Source organism: Otolemur garnettii, unplaced genomic scaffold (assembly GCF_000181295.1).
Source record: "Otolemur garnettii isolate 467f Iridium unplaced genomic scaffold, OtoGar3 scaffold00062, whole genome shotgun sequence".
Taxonomy (NCBI): domain Eukaryota; kingdom Metazoa; phylum Chordata; class Mammalia; order Primates; family Galagidae; genus Otolemur; species Otolemur garnettii.
The window spans coordinates 7367815-7388424 of NW_003852457.1; the positions used below are offsets into that span (position 1 = coordinate 7367815).

Genomic DNA, 20610 nt, shown 5'->3' on the forward strand with positions numbered 1-20610 from the left:
TGGCTTGTCAAAGATCAGGTACCGGTAAGTAGCTGGATTCATCCCTTGGTTCTCTATTCTGTTCCATACATCTACCTCTCTATTTTTGTGCCAGCTCTGGGTTTTAAAACAGAAAAATTATCAATAGCATTAAGGAAAGCCTGGAACATGGTTGGCCTTTATTTCTCAAGATTCACTCGTCACTCAGGTACTATAAATAGATTTTCTATCAATTTAAGAATTGACAATTTTCTCTTCAAACATAAAAGCCTTTAACTTCGTGTCTTCATTTATCATTAGAGCTTTTAAACCTTAAATAAAAAATAAGGTCTTTATTCTCTAGTTTCCTTCAATTCTAAATGTATTATAACTCTGTATTTAAAATATTTCTCAGAGAACAGTTCACAGAAACTGAGTTAAAAACACTTTTATTTTCATAACATGATTGAATTCAGTAAAGTATCAGAATCTGAGTTCAAATAATTTAAATCTGGATTATACTTTTAAGTTAACTTATAGTTTTCCAAAAATATTTTAAATATTTAAAAAACACTTTAAAATATGTTTTAGGGAGGATCCTCTTGAGAATAAGTTACAGTATATTCTCTAAATATCTAGAGACTGGTAAATATACTCAGGATGAAGGCCTAGAATTAGATAAGTGATATAAATACCCAAGTTTAATATCTAATTTTTATGATGTTTACTAATCAAATTTTGAATCTTAAATAAAAGTATGAGAAATATTACCATTAGCAGGTTGTCCAAATTTCTACTCATTCACTCTACATATACAATAGACCTCTATAAGTTAATCAACCAAGGAACTCTAACCAACTGGTCGACATATGGAGATGGTCAATGTAAGGAACTAGGTCTACAGTACTGATAAGTACATTTGGTGCTGGCTGTGACAATTACATCAACTTAAGGAGGCAGTCAACACAGGGAGGTGGTCAACTATGGAGGTTCTACTGTATTTGAACATCTAATAAGACTAATGCACAAGTAGGCACAGTTGTCAGAAAAAAAGAAACATCAGTGAACTTGAGCTTACCATCAATGTACTTAAGAGTCAGATAAGAGTAAAAAAGAGTCAAAATATTTACTGTCACAAGTATGTCAGGCTCTGTGCCCTTTTACTGAGTGTCAACTGCTCTTTTATGCTTTATCTCATTTGATCTTGGTAACCATTCAAGAGAGAGATAACAATCTCCATTAATAGATGAAGACTGGGCCAAGAATACACATGGTGTATCCAGTATTCAAAACCAAGACTGAGAGGCACAAAAGCCTACACTCCATGCCAATAGGATAAATGGGATAAGACCTCCAAGTGAATGTATCATAAATGGTAAAAGTGGCAGTGTGTACCAAAATTTTACATAAGATGCTTAATAGTTCACAGAAAGTTGGAAAGTTAATTGAATGTTCTTGGGAGATACCATGCTGGACTTGGTGGGGGAGTTCTAAGTATTAGACTTAATGAACATGGCACAAACGAAGGTAAAGTGAAGAATAGAATTCATTCATAATTCATAAGTCAATGTTTACTAACTTAAAACTACCAAGTGAGTCTGTGCCACGCAAGCAGCCAATGAGGACTCAGACATGAATCGCAAGTAGTACCTGTCCTCGAGGACCTCCTGTCCAGAGATTGAAAGGGGCATTTGAAGGAAAATGAGTAATATTCTCATTGGCTAGAATACTTGGTAAGCAGTAAGACAGATGAAGAAAAATAGTAAAAGATCAGAATGGACTTTTTAGCTCTGTCCAAAGTGAAGGTTTCTGAAATAGCAACCTAATGAAATGATCCTTTTTTTCTACAGCAACAGGGAGTCACTTAGAGTTTGTATTTAATCTGGTTATTAGTTTTACCTTTAGGGGGAAAAACTGTAATGACAAGATGTTTGCAATACATATAAAATGCACAAAAGCTTGGCAGTTTAATGTATAATTCTATACAGTGAAATTATTTTTCTCTTCTAGCAGATGGCCTATAGTAATAATGTTTTGATATATACAGTGAAGGAAAATACTGTTGACAAATGTATTCACAAATGCTTCTCTATCCTGAACTAAAACAATATTATTTTTTGTTATTTTTTTTTATTTTTTTATTTTTTTATTTTTTTATTTTGTTATTATTTTTGTTATTTAGTTCTCTATCCTGAACTAAAACAAATTATGTTTTATAATTGCAAATTGAACATAAGATTTTTCTTATTGAATTTAGAACATGCAGTGTTAATGTTTCAGTTTGTCATTTCTTTAAAAGCTGAATCACAGAAAGCTGTGAAAGTAAAGAACAGTAAGTACACCCAGCCCCAGACAATTAGGAACAATTTAGGAAAAGATTTAAGTGTAAGACTTGGCGTTTCCGAGTTTAAAGCATGAGACATAAGACACCAATAACAATTATTAGGGATGAGCAGAAAAGAAAACCACTACAGTTGGCATCCCTCAAAGGTTTAACAAAGAGCGATGAAGAAAAGGTAACCTCGCTGAAAGTATTATTTCTTTTTATTTATTTTTAGAGACAGAGTCTCACTTTGTCACCCTTAGTACAGTGCTGTGGCATCACAGCTCACAGCAAACGCCAGCTCTTGGGCTTAGGCGATTCTCTTGCCTCAGCCTCCTAAGTAGCAGGACTACAGGCACCCACCACAACACCCGGCTATTTTTTTGTTGCAGTTTGGCCAGAGCCAGGTTTGAATCCACCATCTCAGTATATAGAGCCAGCATCCTACTCACTGAACTACAGGCACCGCCCAAAAGTATTACTTCTCAATGCCAAAATTCTACATAGAATTTTCTTAGCCCTTATTATCTGTTACTGTAAAATACCATAAAATCCTACTAGCTATCTTCCCTTTTATAATCCTACTTCAAAATGAATGCACTGAGTAAATATTACTTGCTTGTACAAAAAATAAGAGATTGCCTCCACTGCTCTGGGTTTATCTTGCTCTATGTCTTTTACATTTGAATCCTGAAGAACAGATTTTACCCGTACAAAAAACTTAATAAGAGTGCCAGGCACCACAGCTCACACCTGTAATCTTAGCACTCTGGGAGGCTGAGGCAGGTGGATTGCTCACAGGTTTGAGACCAGCCTTAGCAAGAGCGAGACCTTGTCTCTAAAGATAGCTGGGCATTGTGGTAGGCACCTGTAGTGCCAGCTACTTGGGAGAATGAGGCAAGATAATCATTTCAGTCCAAAAGTTTGAGGTTGCTGTAAGCTATGATGCCACAGCACCCTACTGAGGGCGACAAAGAAAGACTTTGTCTCAAAAAAAAGAAACTTAATAAGAAAAATCATTTACTCTAAAATGGGTTCTTTTGATCTTTTTTGGCTTAATAGGAAGAGTCTAAAATGATTCTTGCTTAATTTTTATATATACAATTCTACTAATCTTTCAATTGATTTCCCAGAATCAGTGTGAGCCCTTTTGTGAATCTAAGTCTTCTAATGGTCAAGTAAAATAGTGGTCACAATTACAGAGTAGAACAAAGTCATCATCAAGAATAAAAATTATTTTAACCTTTTCTGAACTCTTGGAACTTATCGGACACATTGTCAACACCATGACTATATTTCCACTTGCACAAGACTATTTACAAAGTAGCAATATCTATAGATTCTGAACTAAACTCATGATCAGTCAGAACAGATACTGATCAAAGAGCTATACTCTGAATATACTGTATTGGTTCCCTATTATGTCAATTCTTTGAGCATTGTCAAAACACAAAGAGAATGAGAAACCTAAAATGAGAATTACCATTACCAACAAATTCTTATATTGTTTACATTATTAACAGTTTATGTGGTCAGGTTTTGACTACCCCACTTTATCAAGAGACTATGAATTCCTTGCAGCTATAAATAAAATGCTATGTGTTTTGTGTAGACACCAATGTATTATTTTGAGGTGGGGATTCGCAAATCAAATCAGATTTTCAAAGCAGTCTATGTTCATAAAAAAATTTTTTTTCTGGAAAAGAAAAGCATCTAAATCAATGTTCCATCACCTTTGGATGAAAAAGGAAGAAAGAGTAGGCATGCAGTTATGCCAGAAATCGTATAATCTGATGGACCAATTAAAAATAATTCCTTTGTATTCAATGTAAGAACAGTAAAACAGAGTGGAATTTAAGGAGTTCATTCTGATTTATCTTCTACTTTGATATATCTAGATTTCTCTTAACCTGATGAAAAGAGTCAACCATGAGAAAATGACCAGGGTAATCCTCACACACTCTCAGGATGTGGCCTAGCATTACCTACACTTCTGCCAAAGAACAGAGTTGATAACTACCTCATTAATGGGTTACAACAGACTCAACAAGGCCAGAATCTGCTACCAAATGTCCTATATCATTAACATTCATGAAAAGATTTGAGAGAGATTTAATTAACCATTTAAATAAGTGCCATATCAATTTAAAAAGGTAATGGTATTTTTAAAAACTGCTCTAATAGTCAAATTACATATTTTAAATTATAGCCATGTTATTATTTATAAGACAATAAAATTTCTAATTTATGTCAATTTAGAAACTGACAGTTTCTCATTCATTTCATTTAATCAACAAAAAATGAGAATCAAGTAAGTTAACACTCTTAAGATAGAACGTAATAGCAATGACATTACGCCAGCACATAGAAAGAATGTGAACAAGAATTTCCTCTTGGACAGGGTCATTCCTTATGTTTTAAAGAATGGTATCCACAAAATACACTTAAAATATAACTGAAGCGAAATGTTAACAGAATCCTAGAGAGTTAAGGTTAACAATTCAAAATAATTTTGTGTATAAAAACTTTATAACATGCTATTCATAAAAAAATTACTTAAACATTAGCAGAGCTAGAAACAGAAAGGTAAGAACTGCCTTGCATGCAATTGTCAAGGGAAGGATTACCTGCCAGACAATGCAAATTAATGTAGGATGTAATCCAAAGCAAACATGATATTCTCATCACCTAATAACCCTTTAAAATCTTTAATTTCCAGGAAACACTTTAAATTTACATTATGCTTTATAATTTTCAAAAGTGTTTTCTCACCTAGTCACCCACTGGTAACAACTGCAATAACAGTGTCACTTATTATTATTATAGTATTTTAAAATTCAGTGCTTTTGGATACTGCATGTTAATCTGTGCCACACTTTAAAAACAATAAACCGAAAACAAATCCCTCTGGACTAATTCAACCTTGATATTCCAAAATAAAAATGTAAATACAAACCAAATCTAGAATTTTAAGAACATTCAAAGAATAGCTAAAAGGTCAATATCGCATCTTCTCCAACCCGAATTCTAAGTGTCTTATCACATCACTTCTCAGATTTTTCAAATCTATCCATCCCTACAATACATCCTGTTTCCTATTTTTGTACAACCTTTACAGCAAAGAAAGGGTAAGAACAGTTAGCTGTGTCTGCCTTAGAACCTTGTAGCAGCTACCTTTCAAACTAGTACTTCAGTTTACTGCACTGAAACTCCTGTTCTCTGCTTTCATAGCACCTGAATCTCGAACCATGCCTACATTCATTCCCGTTGTCAGTTTTAACCAAATCAAAATCCCTATGTCACAGTCTCTGTACTTCCTATTATCTCTCACAAAAAGATCAGGAACTTACTTCCTACTCTTCTAAAAGCTTCTCACCAGTATGTTCAGGTACCTCATATAATTTTTTCAGTCTACTACAACTCAGCTCTTTGCCAGCAAAACTCAAAATCCTAGCACATTGCAGTCACTCAGCTCTATTTCTTACTATTTAGATACTCATTTATACTTTTTATACAACTGTTGATTAATGTTTTAAGAATTTACATTGATCCTTCTGTCATATGACTCCACTTTCTTATACTACTATTACTAAAGCTAATGTTTAGTGCTTACTACTTGGCAGAAGTGCTTACCACTGACATGCATTATCTTGCTTCGAGCATCAAAGAATCCTTTGATTCAATTGATATTACTGATTCCAGTTTTTAAAAGGAAGACACAAAGGCTTTGAAAGGTTCAGTAACATGCTCAAGTTAAAAGAGGTATTAAGTGGTAGATCCCTGAACTCAGGTATTTCCGTGCACCGAGACGACGTGTTCCATCATTACAGATTCTGTATCCTGCAACTGATGATGTTAAACTCTGTCACACTTACAGCAATGTTTTCAATATCAGAGGCTCTTACCAAGGGGTATTAAAAACAGATACAATAATTCTATTTCATATTGTGTGTGTCTATTTCTTATTCTTCAAAAAATTTTAGTCTTCTGCTTTTTACACACCCACACACAAAATAACTAGTCGGTTTTTGTTAACCCAAAGAGAATGGAAAATATTGAACAAAATAAGTACCTCCCATGCATAAAATGACTAAGAAAAAAGGCTCTTCTGCCTTATTAAAATTTCTCAAAACAAAAGGGACAAGCATGCCTAAGTATGAAATATCACATCATTATTAAACAAAGTAGCTTAACTTTTACCAAGTTTAAAAACTGACATAATATAAATTCAAAAATTAAGAAATCTAGGGTATATTACAGAACTAAGGAAAACACTAAGACTTTACAAATGAAATTAAATTTGCTAATTTAGGTTGACAAATATCATCCTATCATAATTTTCATAATCCTATCATAATTTTCAATCCATAATTTATAATTCACTTGCTATAATTTTCTATAGTAGTAACCAGATATTACAAGATACCCCCAAAACTACTGTATTTATTTATTATTAACCCACCAAAATTCAATAAACTTTGCTGGGTACCTTTCATGAGTAAATTACTATCTTAGGCTTATATATATCATTTCATATAAGTAGCTTATACTTAAGTACCTACATTACCTAATCATGATATACCAGAAGCATATTCACTTTTAACTGAGGAGGGTTGGGTTTTTCTGGCAATGAGAAAACAAACTTTTTAAACTCTCTGAATATTAAATAAATACCTATATTCTTCTTTCAACTTTACTGCAATAATTCTCTCAAAGTTGAGTTAATTATAATTATTAAAATACTTGCATAATAATTTCTAATAAAAAGAATAATCTTATATGCTGACTAATAATCTGTGATACGTGTTGGCAGAAGTTGGTCAACAGTTCTTCAAAATATAAGCTTATAGCAAAAATACTAACAAATTTGGACTCTATGAAAAATAGCAAAATTAAGCTATGTTTTCAATATCTCATTAATTTCTTCTAAAAATTATACTACTGATATTCAAAACAAACTAGTTTTCTTCTTCAGCTTAAAAAAATCACTTAAAAACAAAATTAAAAACACTTTAGCATCTGCAGATGCTACATCTGTCTACTCAGCAAAACTAGAACCGCAAAACATTCTTTTTGGTAGAGTTAACTAGCACAACAGATAAACTGTTCCCAGCTAGTGGCTTTAATCAGTCCCCCACCAAAAAAAAAAAAAAAAAAAATTATCTAATGTGATGTGACAAGTGTGAATTCTCACAATAAATAATAGTAACATTCAGCTTGAATGAAATAATGAATAGGGAGCTGAATGTGTGTGACATGTGATGACCGGAATTCAACCAAATGTCAAGTAAGCAAATAAAACTGTCTTCTTTTGATCCAACCTATGCTGTTACGTGAACACACACATACGCACACAAAGTACAGCACAAGAAGCCTGAGAGACTTTAGCCAGGTGTCCTCAAACTTTTTAAAGAAGGGGCCAGTTCACTGTCCCTCAGACCGTTGGAGGGCCGGACTGCGGGCCTGGGACGAGTTGGCTGCTAAGCAGGACAGGTAGCAGTGGCAAAAACACCAGGATAAATGTCCTCGGCGGGCTGTATGTGGCCTGCCAGTCGTAGTTTGAGGACGCCTGATTTACACGATCATAAATTAAGGAAATCATTAGTTTGATGGTTTGGTTGTAGGTTAAGCATAGGAGGAAGGTGCTCTAAGATGGACAGGCCTGAAATGTACCTGCCTTCCCCAAGCTCTCTAATTACAAGGTACAAGAGTGGCATGGGTATGTGGGACTTTTGGGGCCTATTTAAATTCCAGGCAAACAGACTACCGTTAGACTAAATCAGGAACTAAGATGGCTTATGAACGCTGTGCCCATTTAGTTCACCAAGACTCACAGCATCACGGAATCTATGTGAGACAATGAGGTATAATGGAGACCACACTACACAAAGAGCTGAGTATACAACTATGACCAAAATACTTCAAACTTCTCTATTTTTGTTCCAAATTATATTCATCTTTCTCCACTTTTCTCAACTTTCTTCCTCTTCTTCCAGGGACCAGCAGGTTTCAACAAACTACATATGACTTCTCATTGTCTATTTTCCTCAGGGTTATGTTTTATCCATCTAAAAGTATAATTTAAAAAAAAATCTGACACCTCTGAATAGTTGAAACATATAAAAGAAATTGAGTTTGGAATTCAATAGCTCCTGAAAAAGTCATTTAAAACATAACACTTCGTTGTAAGGACATTAAAGCAGAGAAATAAACACCACTCCCAAGTCACATGGTTCATGGCAGAAGTGCACTTGGAACCTGTATAGATCAGCATTTTCTGACTTCCAGTTAAATTCACTTTTTCCAATATTCTTTCTCTCTTTCTTTTATAAATCAGAAAAAATTGTGCAAAACAATATAACGAAAAAAAGAACACTAGTGCAAGAACAAGAGAGACTAGGTATGTTTTAAAATAATTATGTATATTCTATCCCTATTATTAATCTTGCTTTTGATAGTTTTTCGGGGGGGAGGTGGAGAGAGCTTTTTTTATTTAGCATTGTTTAAAGAAATTTATGGGCATTTTTCTGGTAAAAAATTTAAAACTTAAAGAACTAAAATGTTTGCGTACTGGTGCAGACCTACTTGATGATTAAACTGAATGGTTTACTTAAACCTTGAGGTCCAAAATTTTAAACTATCTGAATGTAAATTATCTCAAAATTAAAAATAAATGAACTTGGAGTTTGATTTGAATTCTCTGCCAAAAACACCCTAGAATTAACAGATAAATTCTCTATGAACTTATGATCATTATGCACAAATGCAGTTATTTTAGTATACACATGTAATTGTGCATTTTCTCTTGGTCTATAGCCGAAATTGATTTTCCAAGGTAGTGACTCAAAATAATAATCATTGCTTTTCATGTACAAATTTAGAAAAGCCTAATGAATAAAAACAAAAATCTTATTCATATTAGCAAAAAATTCTACTTTAAAGTAAAATATTCACCTAACATTCACACATTCTATTTTATCTACATACTACTTTTCCGGAGCATTCTCCTACCCTAAGTGTAGATCACACAAAGTATCCCTGATATTATTTTCCTTTGAATAGTTAAATCCAATTAGGAAAAAAGCAACTCTATTCAGAAAATATATACTTTTATTTTAATTAGAAAGTGTTTGTTCTTGCTACAATCTAAATTTCTTCAATTTTCCCACCCTATAAATTCTGTTCATGAATATCTTAAAAACTCACATTTGCAAATGTTCCATACAGTTCAAAAAACTCCAAATGTGTGGAAACAACATTTGCCAATTCAAATTTATACTGTTTTATTAAACTCTGATAGTTGGAGACATCTCCAGATTTTTTAATCTTTCATTTTCCTTTCCTTTAGATCTAGAAGAGAATTAAACAGAAATACTCCAAAAGACGACGGAGGAGCATAACTCATCTGAATGTTTTAAACTGAATCTATATTTCAAATTTCCTTTAAGACTAACACCACAGCACACTATGTTCAACTGTGTTTCCATAACTAGTCACTTACTATACAATAACTATTTTAATTTCAATCAAAAAACAGACATTAAATCAGTAGACAAAACCACTTTGATTTTGACTACAAATATCATTTTCTGACTAAACAATATTCAGAATGATTAGAAACTTTAATATTTGCAAGGGCGTTCCGTAAACTGTAAACCTCTGGAAATATGAGGATTTTATTATCATTTCAAAAAGACAGCTTATCGCAATGACATGTTTTTCTTTCTATAATTCCAGGCCATTCTCATGTTGGATACTAAAGCTACATTTAAAAATTTACACACTCAAGTCATCAGATCCCCACAGATTTTTCAGCTCCCTCTGTCCTCCTACTTCAATGCTTTGTAATTATGTATCAATTTGTAGAATTTAAATCAAGTTTAAATATTTAATGTTATTTAATTCTTAAAAATCAACCTATAAAGAACAGCCATTAACACTGCTTCTATTTTACTGATAAGTATGCTAACTTAAAGGACTTACCCATATTTATAGGATTAATAAGTTACAGCCTGAATTTAAATTCATCTACTTACAGTACCTTCAATGTAACATCAACTTTGAAATTTCTCTTTCCCCAAATATACTCCTGTATCAACATGTCTATATCCATTTTTATTCCTAAGTTGTTACTGCCTTCAAGAGATTATAAAACCCAATATCCGGGTTTGGATGTACAGAGGTTGTGGTGGAATATTATGATGAGGATAAAAAAAAAATGGTTGATTGTGTTATCTGTAAATGCTAACCATGTTAAATCTTTATGCTGATGACTGAGGAAGAAGTAAAAGAACAATTTTAAGTAAAACTACATTTTCAAAAATTAAAACAGCCCATACTGCTCAGTAAGAGTGAGGTTTAGTCTGTACAGGAACCTCCAAATATCAAAAAACAAACACTGCAACCAGATATGACTGATCTTTCAATGGCTTTTCATGCCCTGTACTGATTAGTCTTGGTAAATAATCAACCATCATTGAGTTTCTTATGTAGCTGTACAGTTACTTTGAAAATAAAAAGTAATAAATTACTACTTACACCTATTTAAAAATGTAGAGTGTGTTTTCAAGGATATCTTTCTGAACTTTAAGGAATATCTGACAAGGTTTGTTCAAGCAGTGATGATCTACTTTTCCTAAGAAAAACAGATTGAATTTTAATATTGAATCAAATCTATCCCAACCTAAAAGTTGTAGCTTAAGGAGGCTGGCGTCCCCCAGAACAGGTGATCCAAAAGACAGGAAAGTGGCCACAACTTCTATGACCTAGTCTCAGAGGCTCTTCCACCATATAGAGCTGGTCACGCCCATCAACCCTGATTCAACCAACACTGGAGGATATTGCCCAACAGCATGAAAACTGGGAAGGGAAGGGTATGGAAAAAAAAAAAAATTTAGAAAGGGGTAGCTTAATTCAGTTTATCTCTGCCCACTAAATTTCAAGTTTATCCTTGTATATCTAGGCACATATGAAAAATTGCTTTCTTTTATATACAAAAACCTTTTACATCTAGTACAGGCAGACGTTTTTGGTGATCCATTATCATTACTCTCCTTTTGCACTTCTCTTTAAAAGGTAATGTATCAACATGGGATAAGTTAGTTCCTCAATAATAAATGTACTACTTATGGCAAATGTGTATAGTACAGAGACAGTAAGCACGATTTACATTTCTGCCCCTCCCTCCCTCTCCAATGTCTATTCAAACTACATCTGTTTTAAACATGACTCAATACTTGTCACACTGAATTGAACAGATTTAAAAGACTAAGCATTCAATATAAATGCAAAACACAGAATATGAAAGAAAGGAGGGACGAAGAGAAAAAGGGATGAAGAGAAAAATACTTCAGTGTATTTTCAATGATTAACTACAGTATTTTGTTCCTCATAAGAAGTTTCTTGACAATCAAATAATCCTCATACTAATGTAAAAGTTTCTCAATAATCAAATAATCCTCATACTAAAGGAAAAATATATAGAATTTCTATAAAATACAGAATGGTAATTGAAATGGAATAATATGAATAAATTTTATGGTTCCATTTATAAATAAAAATCTTTTAAAACTTTACTCGCATAGAAATTTTGTGTCCCATATAAAATTCAACACATCTTAGCAATTACCTAGTTGTACTATGGTAAACCACTTAATAAATTTAAGGGTCAAAAGCCTAATTAGTTCTTGAGAATACTGTAATAAAGTCACAAAAAGAAAATTACCTATTTGAATTACCTAGAATATGCATATACAATGTTTTAATCAAAGAGCCACCTGAAGCAGAATGCAATATCTTTATTTAAACAAGCTCAGAAAAATCAAAGTGATGACAAGTATCAGTGATGATCATATGTGATTATTCTAATATTTACTTAAAGAGACCATTACTGAGATCATTAAAATTAAATCTAAACATCATCATTGAGTGAATTTGCGCAATTCGACTCTACCTAATAGGCACTTACGAATTTTAGGGCAAGAAGCTAAACTTTCACTTGTTCTCTGCAATTCCAAATACTCTACAAGCACATTCAGACATGGTTTTAAAAGTACTTCTTTTTTGTAATCTTTTTCTTCTAACTACTAGATCATAAATTTAATAGCTGTTAAATCAGAAAACATTTCACCAGAAGTGAATTTCTCACTAAAACCAAAGTTATGTTAATATCCCTAAACACTAATGAGAAAAATCATAAACTATGTGCTTCTCCGAAACTGGAAGCTAGTTCAGTTACAACACTGTCAGCCTAAGAGAATATATTAATATAAACTAACTATTCACAAAGCCAATAACTTAAAAAAAAAATAAGATTAACATTAAAGAAGTAACAAGTACCCTTACTCTTATATTCCCATGCTCCTGTCTCACACCCACATTCAAGAGCATTCCTTCAGAGTAAAAAGCTCCTCTTGGTCAAATCAGAACCAAGATAGCCAATTATTGCTTTAACTAGCATCTTCTGTTGTGTGATCTAATGCAGTGGTTCTCAACCTGGAGGAGTTTTGACCTCTTACTTCCAGTCAACCTCTGGCAATGTCAGGAGACATTTTTTTGTCACCACCACTAAACCCTAGGACTGCTACTGCCATGCCCCTCCTGAGAACTACCATGTTCACTCTCCACCTTACAAGGGCAAAAATGAAGCTCCCTAAAAAGAACTACCCACTGACATGCAGCTTGGGGTAACAAGCCAAGTAAATGTGATTCTCCACATCAAACTGGAGTCCCAAATGTCCCAAAGCAGAGCCCAAGACAAAAGGTCATTAACCTGGGGATCAGTGAAGTATGTTAAGCTCTAACACCAGAGAACAAGAGACAGAAACCCCAGACTAGTTTAAAGTCAAATACCAGGATTAAACAAGATTCCTCAGCATACCATTGCCGACTCAGTAAGTTGACTTCATGCAAATCAATCAAAAGCAAAACTACAAAATTCCTATTATGGTTTTAAGTGAAAGATAATGTCAAAAAGTCTGAATGTTAACTCCAGGAGTTACTAAACCCCCAGACTCCTCATCAAAATAAATGGGCTTCAGAAAGAGCAAAGGCAGCACCACTCGCAGAAAGGGGAAACTCTCTAATGACCCTCTAGGACAATAAAAAGACATCTGCCAAGAATTCAGGACCAGGGGCCAATTAACCCGAGTGAGGAACACATTCCCTAGGAGGAAGGGGAATCCTCCTGACTCCTACAACAGCCCACACATGTGGCTTCCCCTTCTCTCTTTTCCCAGTGGTGATTTTGTAGCAATTAATTTTTCCTACATCACCATCTAGAGTAAATGTCGGGAGATGAAAGGTTAAATTTATCACCACAAATGGCCAGAAGAGGGGAAGAAATTAAGAGGTCTGAGAAGACTGCCCATTTAGCATTAGAGACAGTAACATCCTGCCTTAAGTTACTGCCCTCTGAAAGAGGAGGTTAAGTGTCATTTTGGTGTTAGGTGAGATAGTAAATAGTGGAGACATTTCCAAAACTGTATTTACTATAGAAAAAAAATAGTATTAGGCCAAGGTGGGTGGATTGCTTGAGCTCAGGAGTTCGAAAACAGCTGGGCATTGTTACGGTCACCTGTAGTCCCAGCTACTTTGGAAGCTGAGGCAAGAGAACTGCTTGATCTCAGGGGTTTGAGGTTGGTATGAGCTAGGATGCCACAGGACTCTACCAAGGACGTCAAAGTGAGACTATCTCAAAAAAAAAAAAAAAGAATAGTATTAACGATTAATATATTCTATAGTAAAAGATCACCTCTGACATAGTCCAGGAAAATAGATTTATATGAAAATTTGTCCAAAACTTGGGAAACTGATTATCAGGGTTAATTATCTCTCCACCTCCATCAATATACAACATGTTAAGTATATAAGAACATTAATAATGTCTACACATTTCATTTTCTAGACAATTACTTTCAGTTCTAAAACATCTAAAATAATTGTATTAAACAACTCTGGCTAAAAATAGTTAATGTTAAACCTAAAAAAGCCAAAATAGGAAAACTAAAAAACATGTATATGTACATTAAAAATGTGAATACAATGATGTTTCTGCTACCATCAGGAGAATTAAGGGTTACTCAACATATGTAAGGCTATTGATACAGTGCTTTACGTCAGTTCTACATTTTCCATACCATTTTTGTAAGTAGTCCAGTGCCTCCAAACGAGCACCAATCTCAAAAGTGATTCCAGGGCGATTTGGGGGCTTTTTACTCATCTTGAGATCCTATTCTTCAGTATTCTCTTTCACTACCTCAAGAGGAAAAAAAAAAAGTTAGATTCCAATGCATAAATTGCATAGGAAACGTAGTGTAGGGGAACAGGCAAAATTAAAATTAAACAGAATTTCTAAAATAACACATAAGTTAAAATACTCGCCAAATGTGTTAGAAATCTGAATAATGATTACCATTATCTCTAGGTAAAGTTCTGTACAATTGGTATGCATGCAATCTTGGTAATGAAGAAAAGGGACACAGAAAAATTAACTATTTAAAAAGAATAAATGGAACATTATAACTTGCAAATCCCCAGGAAAAATTTCAACAAGGACAGCTGAAAATGCTTTTCCATCTTTGAAAAATTAAGACAGTTAAGTATTCTAGAATATGACTGAGAAAATGAAGTTTTAAATTTAGTTTCAACAAATACTTATTGAGTTCCTCATAATACAAAACACTAGATAAGAAGCAAGAACACACAAAGATGGAGGAAACAGTAGACAACACCCCTCTGACAGTAAAGTTTATATTAATTTTTACTCTTGGGATTAGGATTTTTCATTACTTATGATCTCCTACTTGATACCAAATAATTCAATAATTTTAACATAGTGCTGCTAAGGACTTTACATTCATTGAACAAGCAATAGTGACATAGATTTTCTTAACTCTGGGAATTTCTTTCTATTCTAAATTTAATATGGATAGTGCCCACATTGATAATAAAACTGGATGTTAATGATAAAACAAACAAAAACTGCAGCAGAGTCTACATGATTCACATGCAAACCATTCCTACCATTCCCTATCTTTTCTGGTCACACTGGCCAGCTGGTACACTTGAGGTGGCCTGTTTTTCACTGAGTAGTTGAAGAATATGGATACATTTTGAAAGCACCTAAGCAAAATATGATAGGTAATCAGAAATGTAAGTCTGTTGCTATTGAAGTAGAGATTCCCTAAACCACCTTTTGATATTTAAGATTACTGGACTATGCTCCCTCCAGTTTAAAAAGAAAACACACACACATACACAATTGTCTTTTTTTTAAAAAAATAATAGTTTGGTCACAATTCAAAACAAACAAAACTTAACAGTAAAGAAAATTCTAACTCTTTCCCTTTTCTTTGAAACAATCTATTGATGCATAAGAGAAAAAACATCCACACTTGCCATGAAAACATGTGAAATCAAACTTAAATACTCGGGGGAGGGGATATTCTCCGGCATAGCATCAGCAAAAATTAGTTCATTAAAAAGTTTACTAGAAGCTTAGCCAGAGTGTATTGATGCAAAAGGAACACAAGTATAAATATCTTTAATAGAGAACTTGTCAGTGTGCAACATGTAAAGCAGCTACTTAAATGTTTGAGCAGAAACCTAATCAACCTTTTCGGCTGTCCTTCGCAGGAAGAGCTCAGTAAGGGGTAGTTCACCAGTTACACAAACATCTTCTGGGATCAAATCAGAACCCACCATAAGTGAAAGAGCGAAGAAGTATAAACCCCCAGTGATATTTAGGGATTAGATGCCAAAAAAGTCATGTTTCCTTTTTCTTGAGAAAAGAGAAAAGAGTCATAAAGGATTTGAAGGAACTTCTTATAAAGTAGAATAGTATACCGGAGGAAAAACTGGGAAGAAGAGGTCAGAAAGGAAGCAGAGGAGTAAAAACAGAAAGGATAGCAAAAAAGAACAGCAATAAATAGAAGGATGGTGGAAGTTTGGGGAAATGACAAGTGGGAGGTAAGACAAAATTAGCAAAAAGACAGACACAGACAAAGTGAAGCAATGGTCAGAGAATGACCGCGAAGGCAAAAAAGGTGGGGAGGTGAGGAGGACAGGGAGGAGGGGTGGCAAGAGACAAACAGGAAAGGCTGAGGCAGGGCTGGCAGGGAGCCGGAGAAGCCTCCAGGTTTGACAGCCGTCCGGCCCTCAGCAGGGGGGAAGGAAGGGAGGGGGAGAGGGAGCGGCGGCGCCCAGACAATAGGGCTGGCGAGCTAAAGAGAGGGAGGCGGGAGAGGAGCGGGCCGGACAGAGACACCAGAGCTAGGGCATCCTGGGCGACCAGGCGGAGGCCAGGCAGCCTCCAGGCCCCGCCGCCGCCTCTTACCAACTCGGCCTCCTCTCTGCACAGCAGCCGGGCCGTCCGGGGCCGAGCCGGGGCACTAGCAGGGCGGCCAGCCCCGGCCTCTGCCTCCGCCTAGGCAGCGGCTGAGAAGGGAGCTGGAGCGGAGAGAGCTGGGGCCGCAGCACCGGGGAGGCCCGACGTTGCGCGGGAGCGAGCTGGGTCTGAGCCCTCAAGCCCGCTCGGGGTCCGCTGCCATAGCCGCCGCCACCGCCTCCACCGCCGGCCAGCCCTGACGCGACGCCGGGGCCCGGCGACGTCAGCCGCCTGCGACGTGCCGGAAGCGGGTCTGGCCGTGTCACGTGACTCACAGGGGTTGGGCCCTTGCTGCACAGCCGATTGGCGGGTCGTCCTGAAAGGCGGGGCTTAGAGGCTGTTGGCCAACGGCTAGCGGGAGGGGCCCTAGTTAGCTAAGGAATGGGTGCGAGCTCTGGGTGCCCATTGGCAGCTGTGAAGTCCTTGCCCTTTGGAAGAAGACGAAGTCCATTGATTATTATTGTTGATTTGATAAAAGGTTCCCTAAACCTTTCTCTCCAGGACCATAGGCAAACTTTGTAATTGCACTACATGTTTTCTTAGCTATCCACCCCATTAGTCCACATTAAGAATGGAGCAAATGGTTACTGTAACACGTCAATAATTGGCTCTTGAATAGATACTTTGCGGCAAACACTACAGCCTAAATAATCACATGACACACAATAGTACTATTGTATTGCTCTCTGGTCCCGAAGATCCTTACAATACACAAGACAAATATTACTAAGACATTGTGTCTGTGTGCAAGTGTGTGCATGTACACTCAGCTAAGAACCTCTGACTACATTGATGTCACTTTTCCTAAGCTACACTACTAATGGTAGCAGTACTTTCATTGACTACTTAACATATCCCAAACTGTAAACACTGGAGGCAGTGTCCCTGCTGTGGGGGAAAACAGGCAAGTGAACACATTCAAATTAATATTGACACAAAACAACATGTTTTTCTTACTCTTTCCACAGGCTCTCAAGTTTTCTAAGTGCAACCCTGCATACAAATGACACTTATATTTATCTCGCTTCACAGTTTGGAGTTAAAATAGCAAAGTAACTCTCTTTAAGCTTTAATTATAGTGAGATTTGGTAAATTAAACAACCATATTCATATTCATCCTTTTATTCAACAAACATTCATTCAGCACCTACTATGCTACTAATAGCTACTGAGCTAGATTGAGCATGGCAAAACATAGAAAACATAAAAATAAGACAGTTTCTAGTGGATATTGGTCTTCTTGTGTTTTGGTTCTCCAGCATCTGAACTCCTCTTCCATGTTTGGGAAATTTCCCACCATGGTTATCATTAGTTAAGAATATCAAATATTTGTAGAATCTCCCTTTGAACACCTGAAAGGATTATACCTTCCACCTTCCTTAGAATTACATAAGGACATTTGATTTGCTTTGGCTCATAAAATGTAATTAGAAGTGAGCTCTTTCATGGCCACTTGGCATTCTAAAAGCTAGCTCACCAAGCTTTCTGTTTATGGCACAGTGCTTAGCAATGTTTGCAATAATAGTTGCTTCAGCAACCCAGAATCTAGACATATTATGATGAATCCAGAACACACTGAAAACCTACAAATAACATGGTGTATAAGGAAAAAAACAAATGTTTTGTCACTTTGAGCTATTGAAATTTGGGTGGAGGGGTAAGTTGGTTGTCAATAGCATAACTTTACCCAAACGGACTGATACGCTCACTTTATGAATCTTGGAAAAAGAGTCACCTAGCTACTAAGTAAAACGAAAATGTCAGAAACTCATGTTCTTCTCCTCCCTTGGAGCTGAAATGCTAGTCTCAGCTATGCTAATTAGACTATTTAGAGGACCCATATCTTTGAAAATTTTTAATGATGTTCAAAAGAAGAAAAATTATCTCCATCTACAGTGACAGTACCAGCAATCAAGTTTCTGACATTCAGCCTAGAACTAAGTCTTACTGAACCCTGCCAGAATCCCTGCTGACCCACAAGCCAGTAAGTGAGAAAAATAAATAAATAAGCATATATTATTATACACCACTGAAAGTTTGAGGTTGCTTGTAATTCAAATAAAATAATGTTCATAAAGGATAACACAGATTATGTCTACTCTCTACATTTGCTGAGAATCCACTAGTCCACCCTGAAAAGATAATTCTTATTCTTGGGACTTAACAACAGGTCCCTCCAATAATGAAAATTGAAAGGAAAAAATTGAAATAAGTTCTTATGTAAATAATTCCTGACTGAAGTAGAATATATAGGCCAGTGGCCCTCTAAAGGGAGTTAATTCCAAACCCTAGAACAGTATTTAACAACTTTGTTTATCTTATGACATTTGAACCTATAGTTAAACTTTCACAGCACACTTAAATTATGTTGATCTTAAAAAGAGTATACTTATTGTGCTTTGAACTTCTTTTGGCAATAATTAATGATCTTTAAAATTTTTCACAGCATACCTAAGATCTTCTCATGGCACACCAGTGTCCTGAAGCATACCAGTTGAAAATCGCTGTCCTAAAGAATACTTTGGAAATGGGAGATGGTATTTTAGTTGTAATATGATTAGGGTGAAGCGCAGCTACTATAATACTTAGTGGGAAGGCGCCAAGTCTGCTAGACATGCTGAAGCTCACATGCAGCCCCATACCTGGAAAAATTGCCCCAAGTCAGGCTTGACTTTTGAATGCCCCTCCAGACATTCATATAAATGAAAAACCTGTTTATAATTGTCTATGCCTAGAATTGAATTTCACAATAAATGTCAAATATTTTTGCAATGTTCTAATATAAAATTTCTGGGGCTGAAACAATGTAAGTGAAGATTCTCCCTTTTCTCTGAATAGTACCAAGAGTTTTTTAAAAAATCATGTCACCAATGGCTAAGCTACTCATTGTATTTGAGGAATAGTAGAATGTACCTGTATCACTCTGTTTTTGCAGCTGTTACATTCAGAGTAAATCCAAATTTCGGTGCAAGCACTTGATTATTATGTCTCTTTGTGAATCAAGGCTGAATATTATGTACTGAAATACATTATTTTATTGTGATTTGTTTCCATAAAGTTGGTTCTTATATTATAGTCATATTGATTTTTTTTTAGAAAAAGTGTGTGGCTTGTAGCTCGATCTATGAATTTGATTTCAGAAAAGTCGAAAGGGTGTTAGCAAAACATCTACTCACGAAAGGGGGCATTACGTCTGATAAAATGGAGAAAAAGTTTGTGTAGACTGCCATTTCCTATTGTGGCCCCGTAGAATCAGAGGTCAGTATTGGGGCAGAAAAATAAGACACTGAAAGGCCTTGCACTGGCTCCCCAGCCATACAGAGAAACTGTGCAGCTCTGTGTCCCCTGTCCTCTCTTCCACCTTACATACCCCCCCTCCAGATGGTTGATGCCTAGCCACCAGTCACTGCATGTCCAAATATAGAAAGAAAGAACTTACAGCTGTGTTTGAGGAAAACCAAACAAGCAGTGGGCAAATTATCTTGAAACAACAGTTGTTAGGCAGAAATCACTGAACTAAATTCTTCCAACATTAAAAATGTGAATATGGAACCATAATATCTCCTGGAATATTTAACAACTGTATACCTATTTTAAGGGAGGAAAAAGTCATTACTAAATACTAGTTATTCCTTGATTACATATAAAACACAAAAAAGCCATTTCACGGGTTTCATATTTGCAATTAGCATTCATAAAGAAAATCAAAGAAATTCAAGATTCTTTTTGAAATGGACTAGTTTAGTAGAAATCTAAAACGCTTCAATAGACACCTCTGAGAAATCTCTCCATTCCAGGTGCTTACAAATCTGTGGAAGTGGCACTGACATCATTTCCTTTAACTTCCAAAGAGCCCATTCATCTTGCTTCTCTGTCACCGTATCTCTTTATCAACCAGCCAGAAGTTAGACTTGTTCCAGAAATTAATCCCTGGCAGTGGACT

General features: G+C 35.5%; 1 protein-coding gene across 1 annotated transcript in view; it reads right to left on the bottom strand.

Moving 5' to 3' along the window:
- Positions 1-16877, bottom strand: part of PHF20L1 (PHD finger protein 20 like 1) — a 79264-nt gene extending 62387 nt beyond the window's left edge. Inside the window, exons 1-2 of the mRNA XM_023514946.1 lie at positions 16617-16877; positions 14419-14537 (exon numbers count right to left, since the gene is read on the bottom strand). Coding sequence (XP_023370714.1) covers positions 14419-14501 — 83 coding nt within the window. The 5' untranslated portion in view covers positions 14502-14537; positions 16617-16877. The remainder of the gene's footprint in view (positions 1-14418; positions 14538-16616) is intronic.
- Positions 16878-20610: the final 3733 nt, after the last annotated feature.